Genomic DNA, 25,666 nt, shown 5'->3' with positions numbered 1-25,666 from the left:
CCTGTCTGGCCTCAGACTTATCCCCAGGAGAGCAGTGTCCACACCAGACCTCTGCGCTCCCTATGTCTAGCCTCTGTGTCCGTAGAAGAACCTATCATAGCTCAGTGTGGGTGAGTGGATAGTTTTTGCTTTTAGTAAAAGAAATTGGGTGTTGTGGTGGTTTGAAAGGAAATGACCCTCAAAGGGAGTGGCACTAATAGGAGGTGTGGCCTTGTTGGAGGAAGTGTGTCACTGTGAGGGTTACTGAGATTACTTTTGCTCAGGCTTCCCTCAGGGTGACAGTGTCACTTCCTACTGCCTGCAAGACTTAGGACTCTCAGCTATTCCTCTAGCACCACATCTGCCTGCATGCCGCCATGCTCCCTGTCATGATGACAATGGACTGAACCCCTGAAACTGTAAGCAAGACACCCCAGTTAAATGTTTCTTTTCTTTTTTTTTTTTTTTTTTGGTTTTTTTGAGACAGGGTTTCTCTGTGTAGCTTTGCGCCTTTCCTGGGACTCACTTGGTAGCCCAAGCTGGCCTCGAACTCACAGAGATCCGCCTGGCTCTGCCTCCCAAGTGCTGGGATTAAAGGCGTGCGCCACCACCGCCCGGCAAATGTTTCTTTTATAAGAGTTGCCGTGGTCATTGTGTCTCTTCACAGCAATAAAAACCCTAAGGCAGGTGTCCACTCGTGATGGCTAATCTTGTTAAACTTGACAGTCTTGGATGATGACATTTCCTCCATCAAGTTGGCCTGTGGTCATGCCTGCAGGGGGCATTCTCTCAACTGCTGATTGATATAGGAAGGCCTAGAAAGTAGAAAGTGGAAAGAGCATTCTGAGGCAGGTGGGCCTGGGCTGTCTAAGAAAGGAAAATGAACATGAACTTGGGGTAAAGCCAGGAAGCCGCATTCTTGCTTCAGGTTCCTGCCTGGCTTGAGTTCCTGCCCTGACTTCCCTCACTCATGGACTGTAACCTGTAAGAGAAGAATCCCTTTCTCCCAGGTTCTTTGGGTCATGGTGTTTATCACAGGAACAGAAAGCACACTAGAACACCACTCCATCACTTGGGGCTGCAATATTCAAATTTTTAAATAGCAACCTGTCTTTCCAAATTAGGAAAAAAAGGTAAACAAAAAAAGGGGGGCCTGGTGGCATCTATCAGTAACCAGTACTTGGATGCTTCTGAGACAGGAGGATTAGGAATTCAGTGTTGTCTTCAGCTGCACAGCAAGTTCAAAGCCAGCCTGGACTTTTTTTTTGCAGGGGAGGGGAGGGGAAGGAAGGTGAGACCCTGTCTCAAAAAAGCAAAATGAGCTGGGTGGTGGTGGCGCACGCCTTTAATCCCAGCACTTGGGAGGCAGAGCCAGGCGGATCTCTGTGAGTTCGAGGCCAGCTTGGTCTACAGAGTGAGTTCCAGGAGAGGCTCCAAAGCTACACAGAGGAAAGCCTGTCCCGAAAAACAAAACAAAAAACAACAAAACAACAACCTAACAAAGAATAGAAGAAAAAAAGAGAGAGAGAGAGAGCCTGGAGGGGGAAAGGTATACATTTTCTTGTACTTTTCTCTCTGTTTCTTCTTTCAAGTTGGCATGTCATTCAGGATCGGGGCAGATGGTTTCTGGAAAGCCAGTGATATTCTAGCAGCCAGGGACACACTGTTAAACAGGCTTCCTTTGGCAGTGACCGTATCTTGGCTGAGAGAAATGAACACGCTCTATGCTGAAAGGAGAGACTTCATTCTTTCCGTGTATACAGGAGAGGAAAGGAATCCTTACATTGCCAGTCCTGTGGCACTGGCTTTAGGAGGAAATCTGTAAGTGCTATATAATAGAAGGTATCCAAGGCCTGCTGGTCAGAGGATGTCAACACAACTTAGGCCTCTTCCCTGCATGGGAGGATAAGTTCACAGCTCACCACTCCTCTGGGTAGGGGCTGATGGTGAGAAAGGCCTGTGGCAACAGCCCAGTATGAGGAAGCAAAAGTTGCCTGGACCGGCCAGCCTTCGCAGAGGAGGCCTTGGTTTCTGCAAGGGGTACACAACAGCCTTTGAGAAGCCAAGTCCAGAAGACTGAGATGATACAGGAAAAAGAGGAGGGTGTTGCTTGCTACTCAACAATTTGCCACAATAAAGCCAATTTATTTCCTGGCGAAGCATTTGGAAAAAGTGGTCCCCACAAGGCTAGCTCGAGGCTAGGTCTGCCAGGGCTGCATTTCTGAACTGTGGGCCTGATCTTCAAGCCTGGTTTGACAAGAAGGCTTTGGTTGATTTGATCCAATGTCTCACGAAGCCCTGGTAGGCTTCAAAGTCACCATTACCTGTGGGACATAGTAGACTTCACTCATAGCTGGCTTGCTTTTCACCATGGCCCCCTTTGCCTCTATCCTGAGTTGCCTAGGTCCACACTACTGCCTTTTGGCTATCTGTTGGGTTCAACCAGGAGTCCAGTCAGTGTTTGGAGCAAAGCTGTTGGAGAACTTCCTCTTATCCCTGTCTGTGTGGCGACTCCTGTGAAGTATCTGTCTCCTTGGCTCAGATCCCATCAGGCTACAGGCTTCCTTCACCTGACCTACCTCAGGCCTAGGGTGGAAGCTGCTCTGGGTTCTCACCGGCCCCCGAGTTTCTAGCACTCCCTCATCCCGCCTGCCCAGTCCTCTGTAGAGAAAGTTCACACAGCTGTTTTCCTAAACATTTTTGCTGTTTCTGCTTGAGCCACAATCAGCTGCTTCAGGCCCTTTCTCCACTTTATAAAGGCCAAACCACAGAAAACCATGAAGAATGGTTTCAAAAGCTTCATTTTTCAAGTCTATTTTATTTGAAATCTTCACTTTTATTGTCATCAATAAGAAAATAGCAAAATAGCGGCAGTTTGTACACAGCAACTGTGTGTGTGTATACATACATATACACGTATGTGTGTGTGTGTGTGTGTGTGTGTGTGTATACTGTCAGGCGTGATGACACTGTAAACCAAGCGCTCAGAAGGTTCAAGGCCAACCTGAGCTACACATAGTGGGATTCTCTAATGCAGCTTGGATAGTGTTGTATTAAACCGATGGCCCTCCTCCCACAGTGGCTTTAATACAAGAAGCCTCCTAAGTCACTGACCTCAGGACACTCCTCACACATCCTGCTAAGGATCAAAAGGAGTAGGGAGACATTTTTCCTTAATTTCCTCTAAGTTGGTAGTCTTGTCCTTCCTTCAGCTCCAACATAGTCCTTCCTGCCTACCCAGGGGCAGCTGTGGGCCTTCCCAGCTGGGCTGCAGCCCTGTCTGGAGGAGTGGGACTGTGTTGTGGGCATTTCCTTCAAGTTTCTGTGACGCTCTCTCTCAGCGGAGGGGCAGAGGAAGAGGCGTCTCCCCTGTGGCGCTGCTGTTTCCAGAGCCCTGGCCTCTGGCACTGGTGAATGACTGGCAAAGTGGCAGCCCCGGGTTCTGAGCTGTGCCAATCTGTCTGTGCCATCCAGGTTCTACACCAGCACAGCTCTCAGAACCCCACTCTCCAAACTTCTTCCTGGCAAATCCTGTTTCACACAACCCCACCAGCCTGCTTTTGAGATGACTTCCTCTTGCATTCGGGGACTGCTGAAGTCCAGAGTATAAAGGATGGACACTCTCAGGAAATCTGAACTTCAGAGCACCCCCCCACCCACCCCACTCCTAGGGCTACCTTCAAGCATGCCCTCCACCTGTGAATCTGAGAGACTCCAGAGGATGGGAAAAAGCTCACTCAGCTGGGTCAAAGGCTCGGCTGTTGGCTGTGACAAGATCTGGACACCTTGGTTAAGAGGCTCTACAGGCAGTGTGAAAAGAAGGGGCACAGTAGACTGCAGACCACTTTACACTGTAACCCTTCCACCCGGGGTGACACTGCACTCACAGTCTTTCAGAAGTCTGTAACGCTGGGCACAAACACTGACAGCCATGACACAGAACAGTCTTTTATTGTCAGAGCACAGCCACCGCTGTACTTTAGTTCCCACCCCCTCATGTCCGTGAGAGGCGACCCTCCAGGGCACTTGCAGCTCCAGGTGCAGGCTGGAGCAAGACTCCCCTCCGGAGGGCTGGAGAGCGGCCAGCTCCAGCAGCTCCCACGGTGGGCTTTTGCAGGATCCACTTGGAGTGGAGACTTTAGGTCAGCTTTTCCAGCGCAGGCTTCCTTCCCATCACAGCCTTCGAGCCTTCCGGGGCCGGCAGCCATTGTGAGGGACGGGAGTGTTGTCTGTGACCGAGATCACTTCCAGACCCCCCATGGTCAGTCCTTTGATGGCAGACTGGAAGGGTCAGAAACAGGCGAATGGTATGGTCTCCAAAATGATGAGGACCCAGCATCTTCAGATAGGGCTCCAGGAGGGAGGGAAGCTCACGGGCTGACAGCTACATTCCAGCCACGGCTGCCTCTACCCTGTGATTTACCATCTGAGAACAGGCTTGACTCTCACACTCCAGCCGCTCTTTTCCTCTCCCAGGACCCCCCCACCCACCCCCAATGCCTCGTTCTTGTAAAGTCAGAGAGATGTTACCTTCTAGCCCCACTGGTCTCAGAATACCCCTGAGGGTCCCCAGCACCTTGGTCTAGACTTCTCCACTGCACCCACTAGTCTGTGCTGAGGATCTGTCTGTGATGGTTCCCCAGAGACCACTTTTCCATTCCCAGGGCCGGCACACAGCAGGCACTCAAGAAGTTGAGATAAACTGTACGATCTAGGCTTGCTGAGGAGCTTAGCTGATCGCAGGAACAACAGAAAGGAACTGAGGGGGACGGTCACTACGGGGACATTTCAACTCTCCACACCTGGCTCTAACAAACATGCACACACACTGTGGAGAACCCTAGTTACTTACCCAGCGTCCTGGTCCCAAGCCTTTCACTACAACTCTGATGTGGGTCACGCCCTTTCCTGTGGCTTTCTGGAGAGAAACAAGTGGTCAGTGCCTCCGAGACAGAATGGCTGCACCCCAACCTCTAGCTACTGTCTCCAGGAGACACGGGGTAATGGCAACAACAGAAGTAAACGGGGAGGCAGGAGACAGAGAAGGCAGGGAAGCGCTGACGGCCATAGTGGACATGGACACCCATAGAGGCTGGCAGACCGACAGCTAAGGAACTTAGGTGACAGAACCACACCGCCACCTAATGGACACTTCGAGATATTGCTTGATTTTCCTCCAAACGCAGACCCAAGAGGCTGAGCCTGAACGCCCGCTTCTAAGGTGGGATTTAGAATCTTTAGAGTTAAGTATGTGTCCAGTTTATAAACACATTGATTATGGGTCCTGGAAAATACCCAGAACTCACTCAAAACCTACCATGCAGAGGTCCCACAACACTGACACATCTCTCTTAATCAAATGTCCTCTGTCTGGTGGGCAATTACATCGTTCTGAGTTTTGATGATCATTACTACATAGCAATCAATAGTTTTTCTAAGTCTCGCTGTAAAGGTCAAGGTGTTTCTTCAGGAAGCATTCCTGTTTGTCAGAGCACACACATTTGTGAGGTCGCTGCTATAGCAGGAAACATGCAGCTCTGGTCCAAGGCCAATCTGGGTTCACATCAGGGAGCTAACTGGCTGCTTGGCTTTGACCAATCTCACACAATCTGGTTCTCTTGAAGAGTAGATGAGCAGGGGCTTCTGAAGACACGGTAATAAGGAACTATCTGAAATGACGCTGATTAGTTTGCCTCTAAAAAGTCACTTCGGGACCTGTGCTGTGGGACATGAATAAAATACAACCCCCACACTGTCCCTCCTGTCTTTAATGGAAGGAGCTTTCATTCCTAAGTCTTCAGGACTCTGCTTCCTCCTTTTCTACACAGGCTTCAAGCAACTGCAGTACCAGGACATCTAACGGGGCAGGCAAAGACCTCCCCGCTTCTGATCTGCTGTGCAGGGAGCGCTGGGCGCTGGCCACCGTCAGCCACAGGGAAGGCACGACAACGTGGGCAGGTACTTACCGCTGCCGCGGCAATGCCTGCCGTCTGGGCTGCGATGCCCGTGCCCTTCTTGGCATTTCGAAAGCCTTCTGTGCCACAGGAGGTACGGGCCAGGGGCACGTTAGTGGCAGACACCACCTGGATCTGTGTGCTTGGAAAAAGAGGCATATAGCTCTAGTCCCGCTCAGGGAAGGAAGGGAGCTTGCTACAGTCCTGAGCAGCCCGAATAAGAAAGGTCGCTAGCCCCTCCCCTGTGTTCAAGGAAGGCTGACAGATCACACATGGAAGGACACGCTTCTGCCTCCAGCCTTCCCCGAGGCAGTGGTTATGTTGGAGGTTGATATCCCTGTCTGGTGTTTTATAAAAACCTAGCTGTTTCACACTGGGCAGCTGTTAAGAGAACAATGGAAAGTTCCAAGTATCCTCCATAATAACAATGAACAGAGCGGTATGTGAGGGACGGCTTAAAGGTTACAGATGCACCCACATGGTGGAAGGAGAGAACTAATTTGTGCAAACTGTTCTCTGACCTCCGCATGATTACGCTTCACCCCCAACAAGGAAGCAAAACTATAATAAAGTAATAAAAAACGAGTATATGAATAAACGCCCAGACCTGTCGCCTCACTCTGCTCCAGCAATAACCAAATTTAACCAAATAAACGCTGTTTCCATCTCCCCATCAGCAGACTGTTCTGAAGGGAATCTAAGATCTACCATTGCAGTGTCTATCTCTAAAAGGAGGACACATACAAAATCCCACAAAACATCTGTCATGACAACATCACTATAGTGGATAATTTAAATGCTATGACACTCTATGCTGGGATCAAAAATTATTTTAAGTAAGTGAAACTTTTTTTTTCTAATTTGCTCTATAAGGGTAAATTAAGAATGACTTTAGGAAAATCCTAAGGTGTGCTTTCTATCTTCCTTTTGGTTATTATCACCCCATTACCCCACTTTCTGCAAAGCTTTCTGGGTGCTCATGGGAAGGGGAAGTGAAGGGGATGCTGTGCAGGAGACCTGCAGGGTCAGCCCTGACACCTGCTGTGGCCTCGTTATGGTTGTCACCCTCTCCAAGGGCTTCTCACATTCCTACACTGGACAGAAACACTCTGACGCAGGGTGATTGAAAAGGCCACAGAAGCCGGGCGGTGGTGGCGCACGCCTTTAATCCCAGCACTTGGGAGGCAGAGCCAGGAAGATCTCTGTGAGTTTGAGGCCAGCCTGGTCTACAGCGTTAGATCCAGAACAGGCACCAAAAACTACACGGAGAAACCCTGTCTTGAAAAAACAAACAAACAAACAAACAAACAAAAAACCAAAAAAAAAAAAAAAAAAAGAAAAAGAAAAAGAAAAAGTCACAGACACATCAACCAAAAGGAAGCATAGAAGTTATGTCTGCACATTAGCTCAAGAGGAGAGAGGGACACTGCTGTGGCACCTCTGTGCCACACACTCTAGGCCAGGACTATAGTCTCTGGTGCTGTACTCCAGCTGTGTGGCAGGCAGGCTGAGACCACACACAGGTCACACTTCCAAGTGGACTTGGCCAGCGAAGCTGTCACCCACGCCCGATGCTCGTGTAGCCGGGAGCCTGCTCGGCACCCGTGTACGGCACACAAGGGCTCTCGTCTTCTTGCTTTCCTTCACCATGACACTTAGTCCTGCGAGGGAAGGGCCAGTGCACGGGAACTCAGGTAAGAAGGCTAAAGGGCTCGCACTTGTCTGGAGTTCATATTCGGGCTGGTTTACTAATAAATTATGTATTTGTATATCGCTTCTCTCACAACAGGACCGTTCCCTTTAATACAGTCCTTCTAACTCATGCATAGGAATCCCAAGAAGGCAGAAAAAAATCTTAAAATTACAATGTACTAAATCGATTTAATATTTTTATGAAAGTTAAGTACACGTCATAAAGAAAGAAAGAAAGTGGTTTCCCTATACTAGCATCTGGCACCCTGACTTCTACTCCAAGAAGTGTTAAGGCTACGGCAGCTCACAGGGGACTCCCTCAGGCTCCCCCTTTCTTACTTGTTGTGGGTTGCTTTAATGTGTGCAACTGGGACCTCCTCAAATTTCATCCCTGCCCACCGCAGAGAGCTTTCCTGTCCTGGAGCTGGAGGGTAAATGCTGCAATCAGAAGAGACATTTGCTTTAATTTTCCAATTGTTCTTTAAATCAAAAGAAATACATACATGCTTAAAAACAGAACAAAACAGGTTGAGTATAGTGATGCACACTTGTGACCCGAGCATGGGGAGGTGGTGGTGGGGGAAGTGTGCAAAGAGGGAGGGTGGGGAGGGCGGGGAGGGCAAACCGAACCCGAGGCCAACCTGGGATACACACAGCTTAGGATATACTGTAAGACAGTCCCTGCAACACCCCCTCCGCAAGCCCCAAAGGCCCCAAACTTCTCACTCACTCACCCCATACACCAAATCAAACAACACAAACTCCGTGGTAGTTTGAACGTAATTGGCCCCCATAATCTCGTAGGGAGTGGCACTATTAGGAGGTGTGGCTTTGTTGGAATGAGCGTGACCTTGTTGGAGGACCTGGGTCACTGTGGGGGTGGGCTTTGAGGTTTCCTATGCTCGGGATACCGCCCAGTGTTCTCAGTCGACTTCCTGTTGCCTGCAAGATGTAGGACTCTCAGCTCTTCCTCCCCACCATGAGGATAATGGACTGAACCTCTGACACTGTAAGCCGCCACCTCAGGGAAATGTTTCCTTTGTAAGAGTTGCCGTGGTCATGGTGTCTCTTCAGTAAAAACCCTAACTAAGATAAACCAGAACGAAAACTTAGAGTCTCTGGCTCTGGAGGAGGCTCTCTGCACCGTTCCTTCCCACACCTTCTGGACACTGCAGTGTTTCAGGGCTGGGAACACTGGCCTCGACACCGTGCTGGGCTCACACGTGCTAGGCTCTTTTACCCTAGTCTGATTTGCTTGTGGGATTTCCCTGCGGCCATACATAGTCTTCATCTTCAGGTGGGAAACTCAAGTCCATACAAGCATAGAGCCAGCAAGGAGGCTAGGCTTTGGACTGGGGAGACTGGTCTTGGATCCGAGCTTTGTTCTTTAAAAACTTAAACACGCATGTAACTGTCATTCAGCATTTCAGAGGGAGTAAACCTGCTGTTTCATTGTGCCCACACACCTAAATCAGACTCAGATTTGTGCCCACACTCCCACGCTATGTTTCTACTATGCTGAAATCCGTTTTAGAAAATACGCTACCATTCAAGCACCGCCCGGGCCCATCTGCTTCTCTAGGGATATTTTCAAAAGCTCAGCACAGTGAGTGCATTCCCTCCTGTGGGCCTGATTTTAGTGATGACGCACAGCCTCTGTAGGTGGCTGGCCTATCAGTTTCTGTACTAAGAAGAAAAGTATCCCAGTCCTGTAGATGACATTACTGTTTCAATGATCATCATTTCCCCACTGACTTTTGTTTTGTTTTGTTTTTTTGTTCCCTATGTTGACTTGGGAGTGAGCAAATGCAAATCTGAGTAAAACCGATACAATCATCCCTTTCATATAGCAAGATTTTGAAACCCGGAGCTCAGAGTCATTTAATCTAGGGCATGGCCAAGATCAGGCCTCTAAACTTCCCAGTTTCAGTTGGACATGGTAGTGCATGCCTGTAATCCTAGCCAGGAGGGTCACCATGAGTTTAAGAGCAGCTTATGATGATGACAGGGTTCCTGGTCATCCTGGGCTCCACAGCAAGAGTCAGTCTCAAAACAAAACAAAACAAAACAAGATTCTCCCAGGCTGAAGGCATAATGAGCAATGGCTCATCTGAGGATGGCCCTACAATGCAGAGACAGAGCTTTCTGGAACTAGTCTTTCTCCCCACTTTCAGACCAGGGAGGTGTGGTGAGGTAGTTCATTTATGAAGTGGGGATGCCAGGTACATAGCTCTGGCTAGCCTGGCTCACTACGTAGACCAGGCTGTCCTCAACCACAGGGATCTGCCTGCCTCTGCCTGCACTGTACTTGGATCAAAGGTGTGCTCCACCATGCCTGGCTTAATTGCATAATCTTTAAAAATGCAAATGCAGGCAACTTAAGAATGCTAAGAGTGGGAGAAATAGAGCAACCAGATTGGTGATCCATTATGACGTGGTCAGCGCTGAAGTCATATACATACACTTAACATTATACTGACTGATCAGGTTCTATTTATGAGTTAGGAATACACCTCCCCCAACAATTAAAAAAAAAAAAAAAAAAGAGGCCATAAATTTGAGAGAGAAAATGGGGATATAAGGGAGGGATTAGAAGGAGGAAATGGGGGGGGGGACGGGACAGGGGGGACGGGACGGATGGACAACAGGATGACAATGTGACTGTATTTTAATTTCAAAGAATTATTTAAAAATGGAAATAAACTGCAAAAACCATAGCCAGGTCTCAGTGTCCTCTGGCACTACTTCTCTGTAACTGTTGATTTCGGCAAGATCTCCACAAGTTCTGCACTTCCATTTCTAAACCTGCCTCCTTCCATCACCATCTGCCTTCTGTCCTACCCTGGCTATGAACGTCGTGGGGTCACAGCCAGCCATTATCATTGCCAGCACATGCACCATAACCTTGGCTTCAAGCATCCCTGGCTACCACCCGCTTGTCAGCCTCAGTATCTTCAGGGCCAGCACCCTGATGAGCCCATCAGATCTCCACCACTCCATACCTCAGGTACCAACCACTTCTTTCCCCACCTGGATGAAAGCCTAGTCTCAATTCCCTTCTTTCTTAATCACTTTCTCCTGGCAAAACCCCAGCTCTTGTTAAATCCATCTCTCCAGACAATCTGAGTCTGTGTAAGCACTGCATGGCTGTCTGGTCTCCATTCCAGGGCTTTCGACCGACCTTTGGGATAAGTCACTGCTGTAGCAGTGTCCTGTGAACAGTAGGGTGCTTGGTAGCATCCCTGGCTTTAATTAATCAGGTTCTGTCTCCTAATTTATGACCACCAGAGGTTTTTAGACACGGCTGAAAGTCCCTACCAAGAACCACTGATTAGTTTTAATGACCTTCCAGCATCAAGCAAGCTCTCAAGATGCCTGACAACCCTTCTCAGTTCAATTATCCTTCCATTCTCCAGGATGCCTCTTCTCCGTTTCCTTTTGTCTCTTTAAACATCCAACCCCTTCCTGTTTCCTTGGGGCCAGCTGATGACCTCTACAGAGAAATAGAATCAATTAGACTTTCTGCCAGCTTCCACCACCAAACATCTGTGCCCAGGGCCTTCGAGGACTCTCCTCTCACAATGTTCCAGTTGCCTATTAGTCCCACAAGGACACTTCCTGCAATGCTCCCTCTTCAGGATCAGTCTCCCCCTGGTTCCAGGAAGCAAGACATACTGTCACGTCATACACATAAAATCTAAACAAGAAGAACAAAGACTAACCCCCCACCTTTTAAACCCCAAGTTCTCAAGAGCTTCTCCATTCTCCCTTACAGCAAAGCCTCCTTAAAGGAATGACAATACTTGTTTATTTATTCTCTTTGAAACCAACCCACTCCAATTAGAAGTTATTTCCGACCTCTCCATCAGAAAGGCTGTGTCAAGGTCATCAACCCACTCCATATGGTTAAGTCCAGTGAGCAATCATGCTCTCTGCCAGTCAACCCATCTTTTCTGCAGTGCCGAACACAGCTGCATTCCCTACTTTATACCACACTAAGCAGAAAATCTCATCTGGCTTCCCTGCTACCTGTCTTGGGGAGGTTCTCTCTTTCGCTGGGTCTTCCTGTCCCCAAATCTCTGTCTCTATTACATCTCAACTCCCATGCTAGGAGTCTCAGATTTTTTTCTTTTATTATATACAGTTGCACAAGGCCATTATTATTATATATATATACTTGCATTATTATATACTTGCACAAAGCAAGTATAAGGCATCTCAAACTTAACCACACCGATCTAAGCTCCATCAGTCTGTTAGTATAACAATTTCATATTTTCAGTTGGTTAGTGCCCAAATTTGAGCCTTCACACCTCTCCTTTTCTTACATTTTTTATTAACAGATCCTTAGCTGGGCGTTGGCGAATGCCTGTAATCCCAAGCACCCAGGAGACTGAGGCAGGAGGACGGCTGCACATTCCAGGCCAGCCTAGGCTACACTGCGAGACCTTGTCTCAAAACCCAAACCAACGGCTATACCGGCAAAAGGGATCAAATACCACCCTGTCCCAGACACCATCACTTTTACCTAGACTATTTTTATTGCTTTATAACTGCTTTCAAGTCTCCTCTCAGCTTCCAGCCTTGCTTCCTACAGCTTAACATCAACACAGTGGGCAAAGATGCTTTAAAGAGTAAGCAAGATTGCTGGGGCTGGGGTATACTCTTGTAATCCAGGCACTCATAAGGCCAAGCTAAGAGGATTATGAATCTGAGGCTAACCTGGGCTGCACAGCAAGGCCATCCTAAAACAAACAAACAAATAAATAAAATGGTATCAACTCTTGCCAAAGCTGGAGAGATATGGCTAGGCTTGGTTGCCTGCTTGCTGGATAGGGTCTTTTCTGTTGGAACAGGGATGTAATTCTAACAATCCCAATAGTGCCTGGGATTGCCAAATGAATGACTCCAACAGTCCTGGATTAAATTCCATCAGCAGCTCCTCACTGTCTGTATCAGGTAAAGTGTAAAAACTCCAGGATGACAGGGAAACCCTCCACCATTCATAGGCCTCTAGAGGCATCACACACCATGTTCTTTCGGACAGCCTGCCTTTCCAGACTGTTGCCTTTGCCTGTCACGATGCCTCTGATCTTGCCCAGCTGAATTCCTATTCAGTTCACTGCTGCGCTCCAGGCTACCTTAAGTCTTGCCTGGTTTCCTCAGGAATGCCTTACTCTTCTAAATGTCCAACCAGTTCTTACCTCTATGATTCTGATCAGATTATGGTTAAAACATCTGCATCTATGTCTTCCTTGAGAGTCTGTGAACTATTTCAGGGGAGGAATAAACCTTTTGCATTTCCAGTACTTATCATGGTACTCAAGAGGTAGTAGTAGGTTTTCAGTAACTGTTAAATAGATGTGAAGTAAGTGAACGTATATACAGCCTGCATATGAAGTAATTATATTAGTGGGACGCAGAATGCCACTTCCCAGGGCTAGGCACAAAACTAATGCTGGACCTCTGACCAACTCTAAGAAATTCAGCTGGAGTAGTTCCTCAAGTCATATTGTGTTGGTGGAAGAGAAAGTTGCGAGTCGGAATTAAAGCCTATCTCACAAGGAAAGAAAACTGGTACTTGTATGCAGGACGCTCGGCCAACAGCTGCTAACTCCACAGCTACTTTATGCACGGTTCGTTCCTCTATCTTCATCAACAACCCCTCGAAGCATTATCTTCACTTTGAGAGCGCGGAGGCTCCAAGACTGGTTTGCATGAACTCCCACAGACGGCAAAAGACAAGACATTGACTTTTTCTGATTCTGGAGGGTCACGGGCAGAAGTCACAGGATCCAAGTTTCCAGAGTCCTGGACCCACTCCGCCCTCACCTGAAGGGGCTCGGAGCCGCTTCCCTCTGAATCTTCTGCTGGGCAGCCTGGTCTTCTAACCTCGGGGCTCCGGTGTGGATAGTCTGAGCTGGGGCAACGGCCACAAGCCTGCAAAGGAGAGCTCGGTGAGGGACTGGCTTAACGGTCCTTTGGGGGCTCAAGGGGGGCCACATAGCACTGGGAGGCAGGCGGGCAGGCTCGAGAGGAGGGGCCGTGGGGCTCGAAAGGACAACTCTTACCTGGTCATCCCAGGTCCAGCCCAAGACCGCAGGAGCCACGATCCGGTGTTCCTTACAACCTGCATGACTGAAATTGACTCTCGTCAGCTCCCGTCCGCGGCGCCCGGCCTCGCTGGAGTCAGCACCATGAGCCCCTGTGGGGGAGCACACAGAAGGGGAGTCACCCGACTGCTCTCAAATGGTACTTTGAGTATTTTTGTTCAAGTTTAAACGCTCTATAAAATCATCCACACGGGACTCTCCCCCTGTCTAACGGCCTAACACGAGAATGCACCTCCCTCTCCCAGTTGCAATGGTTCGTTCTAAAAGGTAGTCCCGCCCCTTCACCGGCCCGCGTTGCCTCCTGGGAACTTGGGGTTGGCTGAGGGCCCCGCCGGGAGCCGCAGTTCCTTGTGGGAAGGCAGGAAGATGGCGGCGCCCATGGGGCGTACTCTGTTCGGTGTGGCTAGGGGCTGGCGGCGTCTCGACAGTCTCTGGGCAGGGAGCCCGCCTTTTCGAGGCCTGTCCCTTGAGGCTGCGCCCTCGGGAAGCCGGTCTCCATGGCGCTTGTTGGGCGCTTTGTGTCTGCAGCGGCCGCCGCTGATCACCAAGCCGCTCACCCCATTGCAGAAAGAGATGGCGGAACTACTACAGAAGGTGAGGCAGGCGCGGGCTTCGGGGTGCGGTGGAGGGAAGCAGCAGGACCAAGTGGGCCTTGATTCCGTGGTGACTCTGGTGCTCCGGGTGACCTTGAGCAAATCATTGCACCTCTCGATCCTTAGTGACATCTGCAGGTTGGAAGTTACCTTGATGAGTTGGGTTAGTATATAGCGGGTCTTCAACCAAGTTTAACTGAATCGACTCGTTTTCGCTTGGGCACTCTGTGTGGATAGTTTCCTTCTTGTACATTCAACACAGTAGGGATCCGGTGGTGAACAGGAATCGCTCACTTCCTGTAATTTAGGAGCTGACAGAGTACAGGAAAGTCTTTGTGATGTGGTGTGTTATAGGAAGAAAGCCTTGGAGGCAGTGGGCACATCCTTAAGATGCACGTGGTAAAGTTGGCTTTGTTTTTTACCTCGGGGAGCAATGTCTGTGAAGGGCAAGTGAGGAAATGTGGGCAAAACCCCAAGTGTAGTTGCTGTCAGGGTGTTAAGTCTCTGTAGATAGTGATGAAAGAGCTTACCTGTCCCTGGACTCCGAGGGACTTTTGTCTTGGGAATACTAATGTAAACTCTTTTTCGGTGCTTTTTGCTCAATTTATTCATCTTTTTTTTTTCTCACCTTACAGGTATTCATAGCTCATACTGTGTATCACTGTGCAAAGTGATAGATACGCAGTTGTGGATAAGATAGGCACATAGCTCTGGTTCCCAGAGAGTTTCCTGTACTGGAATTAGGGGTGCAGTCAGTAACCACTCATATGACTAATTACAGACTTTGGTAAACAAAACACAGAGTACTAGAGTTTTACGAAGAACCACATAGGTTTGATTTTCATGAGAAGTATCCAGGATGACTTCCGGAGAAAGTGGTATTTAAGTTGAAATCAGAAGGATGAGTAGAAATCTGGGAGAAATAGTGTGAGGGGAGATATTTTAGGAAGAAGGGATGTTGCAATGTCTTAAGGCAGGAAAGTGCTTGAAGAGATGCTGATCAGAGACCAATAGACCTAGAGTGTAGGAAGGGGTCCACTGTGCCATGCCACCCCTCTGTTCTTCCTGGCAGTCTTGATCTCTAATCACATTCTGACATTTTGGCAAATTTCACTCAAGCTTACAGCCCAGTGGCCCTTTTTCTTCTTTACATATGTACAGCGTTTTGATTATATTTCTGAGTGTATTATGTGATGTGCTCCCAAGCCTATCAAGGATGTGGTAGCTTTTTTCTTTCCTTCTCTTCCTTTTAAATTCTCCAGGTGGAGACAGAGAGAAGCCTGTATTCAGACCACGAGCTTCGTGCTCTGGATGAAGCTAAGCGACTGGCAAAGAAGAAAGCCGACCTTTACGATGATGACCAAGATGAGCAGGGCATCACACTTGCACAAGACTTAGAAGATATGTGGGAGCAGGCGTTCCTCCAGTTCAAACCTGGAGCTCGAGTAACAGGTGTGTGGCCTCCTAGGCCAGCCACAAGGAAGGGAAAGGGGGCTATTCTGATTTCCAAACGAAGGACAATTGCCTCACTCCTTCTTTGTATTTCAGTAACACTTAAACAGTTTTCAGGAAAATAACATTTCCCCCCTATTCCTTATATCTCCCTAACACCATTTTTCAAAGACTTAAGTTATTTTCAGGGGGAGTAGATGTCTTTCTCTTTCTGTTAGAGCTCGCAGTTACTCTTTGAGTTTTACCTCTAAATTGCCCTTGTTTCAAGGATGATGACTAAAGAACAGAGAGAGTAGGAGTTAGTTAGACTCAGCAATAGTGTTAAATCCAATGGGGCAGGGTTTTTTGTTTGTTTTGTTTTGTTTTTTTCCTTGAACTGTGTGTGTGTGTGTGTGTGTGTGTGTGTGTGTGTGTGTGTGTGTGTGTTGCTGAGGACTGAACCCAGAGCCTTGTGCTTGCAAGGGAAGTGCACTGCCTCCGAGCTGCACTCCAGTTCTTATGTTTGAATTGTTACAGGCATCGCTTCTTTTCCAAAGGCTTCAAGTGTACTTGAGAAGTTCAGCTCTGGTTCCAATTCTCACCTGTCAGTTTAAGTTAGGATTATGCTTTGGCTGTAAGTTCTTAGAGGACAGGGCTTGAGGTTGTCCCCAAAGGAAGGCTCTAAAACTCGAAATCCTCGGTTTTGGTGGATCACGGTCTTTTTTATTTTTTCTCTCTCTTCTAATCCTCCCTCTTGTAGAAGCTGATAAAAAGAATGACCGAACCTCCTTGCATCGTAAGCTAGACAGGAACCTGGTCCTCTTAGTCAGAGAGAAGCTTGGGGACCAGGATTTTTGGATGCTCCCTCAAGTAGAGTGGCAGCCTGGGGAGACCCTTCGAGGGACAGCTGAGCGAATCCTGGCCACCCTCTCAGGTAACTTCTGTAACTTCTGAACCCTCCAGGTTCATTCCAGTTGACTGAGTTTGGGCATAAGGATAGAGAGTGAGAAGTTTAATGGACATGGGTGAATAAAATTCCCAGCACTTCGGAAGCAGAGGTGGGGAGGGGTCTCTGATTTCAAGGACAGCTAGAGCTACATAGTGAGACCCTGTCTGACCCCCTCATCTCCCACAAAAAGACAACCCCAAAACCAAAGAAACAAAATTCTGGCAAGAATTTCCCTTAGAACCAGTGAGTGCTTTATCTTAATGCATTGAGATTTTAGTGCATTAAACACAATTTTCAGCCCTCCTTCCCTTCCCCTTCCTTCTTCTCTCCTCCTTCCCTATTTTCTTTCTTTTTTTGGTAGCCCAGGCTGGCTTTGAACTTGCTTTAGATGTACTTGAGGATGACCTTGAACTTGTAATCCTCTTGCCTTCACCTCCTGAGTGTTGAGATTATATGTTTGAGCCACAACACTCAATCCTTAGTTGGCAAGTTCATTCCTGTGCTGGGAGATGGATTTCTAGTTCATTGCCTTAACCACTTAGCTATGATTATATTAATCAGAATTCTTTTTTTCCTTTTTATTTATTCTTTGTGTCTTTCATATCATATACCTCTATCCCATTCATTTCCTCATCCCTTTGTATCGACCCTCTGCCCTTGCAACCTCTGTACCCTAAATAAAATAAAATAAAATTTAAGAGAAAAAAAGAGAAGGTAAAGTCAGTCCCGTCCTGGAAGCTGCAGTGTGACACCGTGAGTCATGCAGTAACCCCTTTTGTTCATGTATCTTTACTTGCAAATGTTCATTACAGAGAGTCATTGGTCTGGTTGGGGACTACACTATGGATGCTGGGCCCTCACTGGAACTCCTCTTGGTTATCCTGTTGTTGCCTTGTGTTGTGGAGATCCTGCCGCTTTGAGTCTGCAGGTCCAATCCCTTCACCTGCTCTAGCAGATCGCAGATGGAGTGGATGTTGTGGTGGGCCAACTCATAACCCTGGTTCTGGGTAGTTGCAGGGTTGGTCAGCTTGCCAGCTCTCCTTTATCCTCACCACCAGGGTGAGTTCGCCTGCGTTGCCTTGGCGAAATCACTCCTTGCAGTGATGTGCAAGGGCCAGAGCAAGTTCTACTTTCCTGTCTTCAGGGTCAGCTCCCACATCTACACCTTCAGGACCAGCTCCACTGTGTTGCCCAGTGGAGGTGTAAGGGCCACTCTAGTGCTGCAGCTGATGAGAGGCAGGGCTAGTTCTTCAGCTCTTCTGACCTCAGGGCCGGCTCTCCCACCCGCCTCAGGCATTTTGGGGTGTGTATCTCTCTCCTGCCCATACTGCCCGGTGACAGGTAAGTATGGGGACAGCTCTTCCATGCTCACAGTATCGGGACTGGCTCGTCCATACCTCTGCCAGTGGGGCTGGTGCTATTGTGCTGCCCACGAGAGGGGCAGGGCCTGCTCTCCCGAATGCTGGCGCTGGCAGTGGGCAGGGGCAGCTCTCCCGCCCTCTGACCTCAGGGCCAGCTCTCCCACCTGTCTATGCGTTGATGGGGGAAGGGGCATCTCTCCTCCACCCATGCTGTCACATGACAGATGAGTAATGGGGACAGCTCTCCCATGCTCACAACTTCCGGGCTGGCTCACCTGTACCTCCGCCAACGTGATTAGCTCTGTTGTGCTGCCCAGGCCAGGTAATCAGAATTCTTACACTCAGGAAATACAAGTTTTGTTTCTCAGTACTAGAGATTGAGACTATGGCCACTGACTTGTATTCCCAACACTGCTTCTTGGTAGCATGGTTTATCTGCTGGTTTAGCTCGAAACCTCAGCATTACTCTTGACCTCATTTTGTTTATTTTTGGTTTTTCGAGACAGGGTTTCTCTGTGTAGCTTTGCGCCTTTCCTGGATCTCGCTCTGTAGACCAGGCTGGCCTCGAACTCACAAAGATCCGCCTGGCTCTGCCCCATTAGTGCTGTGCTGGGATTAAAGGCGTGTGCCACCACCGCCCGGCTGACCTCATTCTGATGTATGTATCTTTGTGTCTTACTTGGTCTGTTCCAAATCATCCTGTCTTTATTTTCACAATTTTAGCTCTGATATCCTTCACTTCTCACTAGACTATGGTACTGTTAATGTTTGGGGCTAGCTAATTCTTTGTGAGAGGCTCTTCTGTGTATTATAAGGTATTTAGCATCTTTGGCCTCTACTCACTAGTTGCCAGTAGCAATATTTCATTCCCACTCCCAACCCTACCCCCAGTGTGACAAGCAAAAAAATGTCTCTACACATTGCCAGATACTACCCAGAGAGCAAAATTAGCGTGGTTTAGAAACACTATATTGGGAATGCCGAAAAAGTCCCTCCTCACTTTTGTTTCATATTCTCCAGTGTTACTGACGTATGGTTTCTGAATAAAATCCCTTGTCACTTCTTTGCACAGAATTCTCAAGTGTTTTACATAAATATGTAAGTACCCACACATAGCTTCCAGATTCTTATTCCGGTCCCAGTCTCTGCAGCTCTTAGTGAGTTTTCTATTATCCTAGTTCTAACCCAGCAGAGCCTTTGTGTTTCTCCAGTTAGTGGATTTTCATGCATCTGTACTGTGGGGCATGCACTCTCTCTCTCTTTAGGAAGAGCGCTGTCTCCAGGTCAAGAGCTCCGCAAGCTCTGGCTTGTGCAAGCAGTTTATGCAGCAAACACTTTCTGTGCCTGCTGTTTTCCAGGCCTGCCTGGCAGTGGGTCGCAGTGATGAATTGGGCACTCTGCCTGCTCCATGGCTGCTTATGTTGAAGTGGAGAATATGTTCTTTCTCTCATGCCATTGCACCATATGGTTTATTTACACATTTTGTGCTAGCTAGAGTTGGGAGTTCCCTGAAGGTCAGGGCAGACTATTGCTCTTCGTGAGTTCTCAGCAGTACCTGGCAGTAGTGGACACTTGTTGGTGTTGGATAATAGTTGGTAATAGTGTAGGCACCTAGCCACTTGACTGGCTCTGCCACCAGCGTAGGTGCTCCTAGATGTCAGAGGTTTGTATGCCCTTGGTCCTTTCTCACTAGAGGCCGAGTTAGCCAGCGAGAGAGGCCACAAGCTACAGTGGAATGTGGGGGCTCTGCTTCTGTCAGTCTTCCAGCCGTCACAGGAATCGACAGCTGTGTCTTGTGCCAAGGTCTTTGGGTACACCTTCGCAGGGTTCCTCACACGAGTGTGCATGACCAGTGCTTGCTCAGCTCTACCTTCCCTGTGCCTTGTGGAAAGGGGTTCTTCCTTGGCACCATGCTTTCTTTTAACATTCCTATTGAATAAATGGTTAAGGAAATAAAAAAGGATACCAATAGGTATATTTACATTTAATAAATTTTAAATAAAATATATATTGATGGCAAATAAATTTATGACAAAGTTAGTAAAGTAGCAAATTTAAAAATAGAATAGCAAAGAAAGTTTACACAATATGTATCTAAGAAAAGTGAAAATACATTCCTTTCCCACTGGCTCCACACTTACGCAAGATGGATTTTCTAGAGGTGGGATTGCCAGGTCAAAGGTGTGCACACGGGAGGACTTGAGGAATAATGCACACGGGAGGACTTGGGAAATATCCCTGCTTGGTTCCAGTATGAGATGATGGCATCTTCTGGAACTCTTTGGTAATGCCTGCTTACCTCACCAGCGTATGAAATAGACCTGATTTTAGTTTGTAGCTGTGCAGTTAGTAGAAACAATCTCTCTTGAATTAGTATTTACCTCTTTGCTATTGAGACTGGCCATCTTTTTCATATGCTCAGTGTACTGGCTGCTCTTATATGTCAACTTGACACAAGCTAGAGTCATCAGAGAGAAAGGAGCCTCAGTTGAGGAAATGCCCCCGTAAGATCCAGCTGTAAGGCATTCTCTCAATTGGTGATCAATGTGGGAAAGCCCAGTCCATGGTGGGTGTGGTGCTATCTCTGGGCTGGTGGTCCTGGATTCTATAAGAAAGCAGATTGAGAAAGCCAGGGGAAGCAAGCCAGTAAGCAGCTCCCCTCTGTGGCCTGTGCATCAGCTTCTGCCTCCAGGTTCCTGCCCTGTTTGAGTTCCTGCCCTGGCTTCCTCCAATGAAGGACTATGATCAGGAAGTATAAGCCAAATAAGTCCTTTCCTCCCCAAATTGCTTTTTGGTCATGGTGTTTCATAGAAGCAATAGAAACCCCAGCTAAGACACTCAGTGTATTTCTCATTTCTGTGAGCTGTCTGCTCAGATTCCTCATTTTTGTTTGTAGTAAAATGTTTTTATTTTTTGACTTGATAATATCTTAATCAGTTTTTTCCAGATTATAGAAAAATAATCTGCTTTATTTAATTAAGTTTGGAGAGTTGAGGAAAGTATAAAGAAATATACCAATATAATCCCACCTCTCCCAGATACCCACTCAGATACTTAGTATAGCATGTGAATGCACATTATATGTAAATTCATCTGGTGCTAGTAATGTTTTGCTAAGCTTGAGGACACTAATTCATGCATATGTTTAATGATTATCAGTATCTAAGTGTGATATGGGAAGTATTTTTTCCTTCTTAGAGGTAATGCTTACTAACAGTTTTTTTCTCTTGCATTCTTTTAGAAATTTTCTGTATATATTCAAGAACATGACTATTTTTCATTAAAGATTTTAAATTTTTTTTTTTTTTTTTTCAAGACAGGGTTTCCCTGTGTAGTTTTGGTGCCTGTCCTGGAACTCACTCTGTAGACCAGGCTGGCCTCGAACTCACAGAGATCCGCCTGCCTCTGCCTCCCGAGTGCTGGGATTAAAGGTGTGTGTCACCGCCGGCTAGCCTAAAATTACTTTTATTTGTGTGTGTGTGCGGTCTGCACATGATATGCATGGCATGAGTGTGAGGAAACAACTTGTGAGGTTGGTTCTGTCCACTCTGTGGGTCCCATTGATCTTATTCAAGTCGTCAGACTGGGTGGTAAATACCTGTCCCCACTGAGCCATCTCCCGTGTCCTGTATTCCGTTTCCCCACAGTGCCAGTGCTGAAGATGGGAGGCATGTGCCACAGTGCTTGGCTCCCGAGTGCTTCTTGGTACTTAAGATTTTAGTCCTTTGTTGCATGTGCTGTCTGTTCTTCTTTGAGACAGGATCTCCTGTAGTCCGGACTGGCCTCGAACCCACTGCATAGCTGAAGATGACCTCCAACTGCTGATTCTCTTGCCTCTCCCTCCCAGGAGCTGGTTGCTTCAGGATCATTGGGAACATCAGTGTCTCTGATATACCCGCTCAAGTTTATAATTTTGTCCTTGCAGGTTTTTTTTTTTTTTTTGTGTGTGTTTTATTTTTTCTCTGAAAGATTTGAGTTGTATGTGGGCAAATGTAAATTTTTTATAATTGTTTTGTTTGGAAGGCTGGCCCCTTTTGATATGTAAAATACCAGTATTGCTTTTTTAAGTGAAGAAATTTGAAAATACATCTTAATTCAAAAAATACAAATTGTTCATGAAAGCATCATGCAAAGTGAACAAATTTTTTATGAAGATGTGAAGTTTGTGTTAAGTCTTTGGGTCACAGTATCAGTTGTGGTGTGAGTACTGAGGTTGGTTTCCAGCTCTGTTGCTTCTGTTTAGCTCTCTGTTCTTCAGGTGCCATTTAGTCATTCCATTTTGCCATCTTTGAAATGCTAGATTCGGGTTGAGGAGCGAGATCACCACTTCTTGGCCTGGGCTACATAGAGGGGTCTAAGCTATCTAAGCATCTTGAAGAAAAGCAAGACTTTACTTCAGGAAGCTCCCTCATTCCCATTCCCCTAAAAGTCACATTGGAGACCCCTAGAGGTGATGAGCTTGGCTCTGCAGATCCCAAGTTTCTTGGTCCTGTTTCAGCAGTTGGTGACAGGGCTGAGTGCAGAAGCCAGCTGCTATGACTCCTAGATCATGTTAACTGCACGGTGGACTTCTAGGCCCAGAGAGGCGGCCTGGTACCTGGGCTAGAAAGCATTGGGTTCAAGGGTGAGGAGCCTCCTTTCAGAACTGCCACAATGATGGGGAATCACCTTTAGCTCTGTTCGAAGTGGCTTTTCTGAGCCTCCTGTGATTTGGGTGAAGCAGCAGATGGCTCTACCCTAATCTTTCGATTCTTTCTTTTCTCTTCAGAAAACAACATGGAAGCCAAGTTCCTAGGGAATGCACCTTGTGGCCACTACAAGTTCAAACTCCCCAAGGCAGTTCGGACAGAGAGTGACATTGGGGTCAAAATCTTCTTCTTCAAAGCTCTGCTACTCACAGGAGACTTCCCACAGGCTGGGAAGAAGGCCCGTCATGTGTGGGCCAGTAAGGAAGAGCTGGGCGACTACCTGCAGCCCAGGTACCTGGCTCAGGTCAGGAGGTTTCTTCTGGACTCCTGATGGATGCAGCCGCTTGTGGATGATGCGCACATAAGTCAAGTGCTAGGACCTCAGGAACAGTGCGGATGCTCATTTACAGGGACAGTCAAGCACCAAACTAAATTCTGAGAATTAAATGTGTTTGTCAGTGTCTTGGATTTTGATTTGTCCTTGAGGGACAATTGGCTTTGCTATATAGCAAGTTAAAGCATTATGTTATAGTGACTTAACAGACCTACGGGGCCTGGAAGAAAGAACAGAGGAAATGAATTGACCTGAATTCCTGAGTTCTGAGAAAGTTTCTGGGCTCATGAAAAGCCTAGTTATGTAGCTTCTTAGCTGCTTTCCATTTTTCCCTTTCCGTTAGATAGGAAGGACATATCTCCTTTCTCTCTCCCTCCGTTTTAGAAGTTTTATATTTAGATGGGGATTAATCACTTCTTAACTGTTTAGTACTGGTCATTTGAAATAAAGTGACTTCTCTCCAACCTACCAATGGAAGAATCATGACCAGGTCATGATATGCATCAGAGTCGAAGCTGGCGGTACCCAGGGAGATTGCTATTTTCTTGCCTCTGGGATTGGGGCCCTGGCTATGAGTATGGTGTTTGGGTCATCACTCATCCCCAGAAGCTGGCATACAAAGCACAAATAAACACTTGCCACAGAGTGTAGGTGACTCAGATGCAGTGTCTGCTCAGAATGGTCAGACAGTTACAGACCCATCACTCTTCCTGGTTTCCTTACACACAGACTTCTGGGTAAATTGCCCGCCCTTCGATGTGAGCTTGTGAAGTGTGATCTGTTTCCACACTAGATGGTGCCTGCTGTTCTTGCATAGAGTTGGGGAGTTTGCTTTTTCTGATCACGATTGGGTCCCTAATCCTGTTGCCTTTCCTTGCCCTTGGCCGCCTCATGGCTTCTCTGATAACTGATGTCCCCTGGGGGAGGCTGGCTCATCAGGAGCAGCTAATGGTGCCTTAGAATGGTTACAGCCATAGGGTGCACTTTCTGGATTTAGGAGTGTGTGTGAGGTCTGTGAACTGCTTGGCCTGCTGTCGAACCCAGAAGGCCGAGCTATGGGTTATTTTTGTGTACATTCATAAGAGCCTGTTGTATTGCTTGTGTATTTGCTTTTATTTATTGGGGTGCCAGGGATCCAGTCTAGGGCTCTGTGTATGTTAGGCAAGCACTCCAGACTGCCACATGCTCAGCCTACATCCATGCCTCTAGTGGTAAATAGCATGTATGTAATCAGAAAGCTGAGAAACGGTGTCAGAATAACCTGGCATTCTGCAGTTCTGTGAGATAGGCCCCAGAATATCAATAGTTTGAGAAAACTGGGGACAAAATTGAGTACTTTAAGGAAAAGCTGAAGATTTTAGACATGCCTTCCTTTATAGCAAATAGACTAGTTTAGCAACAGGAATCCCTAGTAGCCTTTCTAGGGGTTCACCTATCTGGGGAAAAAAAGTGGAAAGGACAGGGCTCTGAGGGTACCCCAACCTGCTTGTTTTTAAAAAAATGATGAAGATGGTCCCATCCTGGACTATCTTAATTTTGCTGGAACTGCTCTCTGGATTTGTGTTTCAAAGGGCCTACCTTTGGGGGGCGGGAGAAGCATGCCTAGGATTCCAGGCTGTCAGGGACTAGCAAGGTGGAGGAGTTTTGGGGCTTTATTTTGCCTTTACTGCTCTGGCTACAGGATTACAGAGGTTTTGGGTAGTCTTCTCCAAAGCATTTTTATTTTTGGAGTGTGATTTTTACAGATTGCAAAGCTAATCGGCATGGTGGTAGAAATGATTGAATGCTACCTTGAACCTTCCATTGGTTGCCAAATGTGACCAAAAGTAGTTTATTGTGTATCTGTCTTAGGGTTACTATTGCTATGATGAAACACCATGACCAAAAGCAAGTTGGGAGGGGGAGGGTTTATTTAGTTTACACTTCTGCATTACTGTTCATCATCAAAGGAAGTCAGGACAGGAACTCAAACAGGGCTGGAACCCATAGGCAGGAGCTGATGCAGAGGCCATGGAGGAGTGCTGCTTACTGGCTTGCTCCCAGGGCTTGCTCAGCCTGCTTTCTTACAGCACTCAGACCAGCAGCCCAGGAATGGCACCACCCACCGTGGGCTGAGCCCTCCCCCATTGATCACTAATGGAGAAACTGCCTTACAGGCTTGCCCAGAGCCTGATCTTATGGAGGCATTTTCTCAGTTGAGGTTCCCTCCTCTCAAAGGGCTTTAGTTTGTGTCAAGTTGACACAAAACTACCCAGCATAGTATCCTGGGGAAGAAGGCCAGGGCAAACTTAGAAGTGACGGTTCTATTTCAGGGGTGGAATGACTTCAAAGTAGACCGTGAGAAGAGGAGGAAGTTGCTGTGTGTGATGATGAGGAGTTCAAGTATCAGGAGTGGTTGTGTAATCAGGAAAGGGTGGGCTGCCTGTGCACCTGTGTGTGAGTGTGTGTGTGTGTGTGTGTGTGTGTGTGTGTGTGTGTGTGCGTGATGGTGAGGGAGTTCAAGTATCAGGAGTGGTTGTGTAATCAGGAAAGGATGACTGCCTCTGTGTGCACCTGTGTGTACCTGTGTGTG

The 25,666-nt window shown here is 47.4% G+C and overlaps 2 protein-coding genes across 2 annotated transcripts; one reads left to right on the top strand and one right to left on the bottom strand.

Moving 5' to 3' along the window:
• Nucleotides 1-3,911: 3,911 nt before the first annotated feature.
• Nucleotides 3,912-14,024, bottom strand: Mrps11 (mitochondrial ribosomal protein S11). The gene is made up of 6 exons (XM_006970039.4): nt 13,697-14,024; nt 13,458-13,565; nt 7,965-8,063; nt 5,946-6,075; nt 4,832-4,897; nt 3,912-4,260 (listed from the first exon to the last, which is right to left on the bottom strand). Exons 1-6 carry the CDS (start codon nt 13,759-13,761, stop codon nt 4,153-4,155), a joined length of 576 nt encoding a protein of 191 aa, XP_006970101.1. The 5' UTR covers nt 13,762-14,024; the 3' UTR covers nt 3,912-4,152.
• A 48-nt stretch (nt 14,025-14,072) lies between these two features.
• Nucleotides 14,073-23,221, top strand: Mrpl46 (mitochondrial ribosomal protein L46). The gene is made up of 4 exons (XM_006970040.3): nt 14,073-14,332; nt 15,594-15,783; nt 16,523-16,696; nt 22,841-23,221. Exons 1-4 carry the CDS (start codon nt 14,105-14,107, stop codon nt 23,089-23,091), a joined length of 843 nt encoding a protein of 280 aa, XP_006970102.1. The 5' UTR covers nt 14,073-14,104; the 3' UTR covers nt 23,092-23,221.
• The last annotated feature ends 2,445 nt before the right edge of the window (nt 23,222-25,666 follow it).

Source organism: Peromyscus maniculatus, chromosome 1, assembly GCF_049852395.1.
Source record: "Peromyscus maniculatus bairdii isolate BWxNUB_F1_BW_parent chromosome 1, HU_Pman_BW_mat_3.1, whole genome shotgun sequence".
In the NCBI taxonomy this organism is placed as follows: Eukaryota; Metazoa; Chordata; class Mammalia; order Rodentia; family Cricetidae; genus Peromyscus; species Peromyscus maniculatus.
This window is presented reverse-complemented; position numbering and strand designations above follow the sequence as displayed.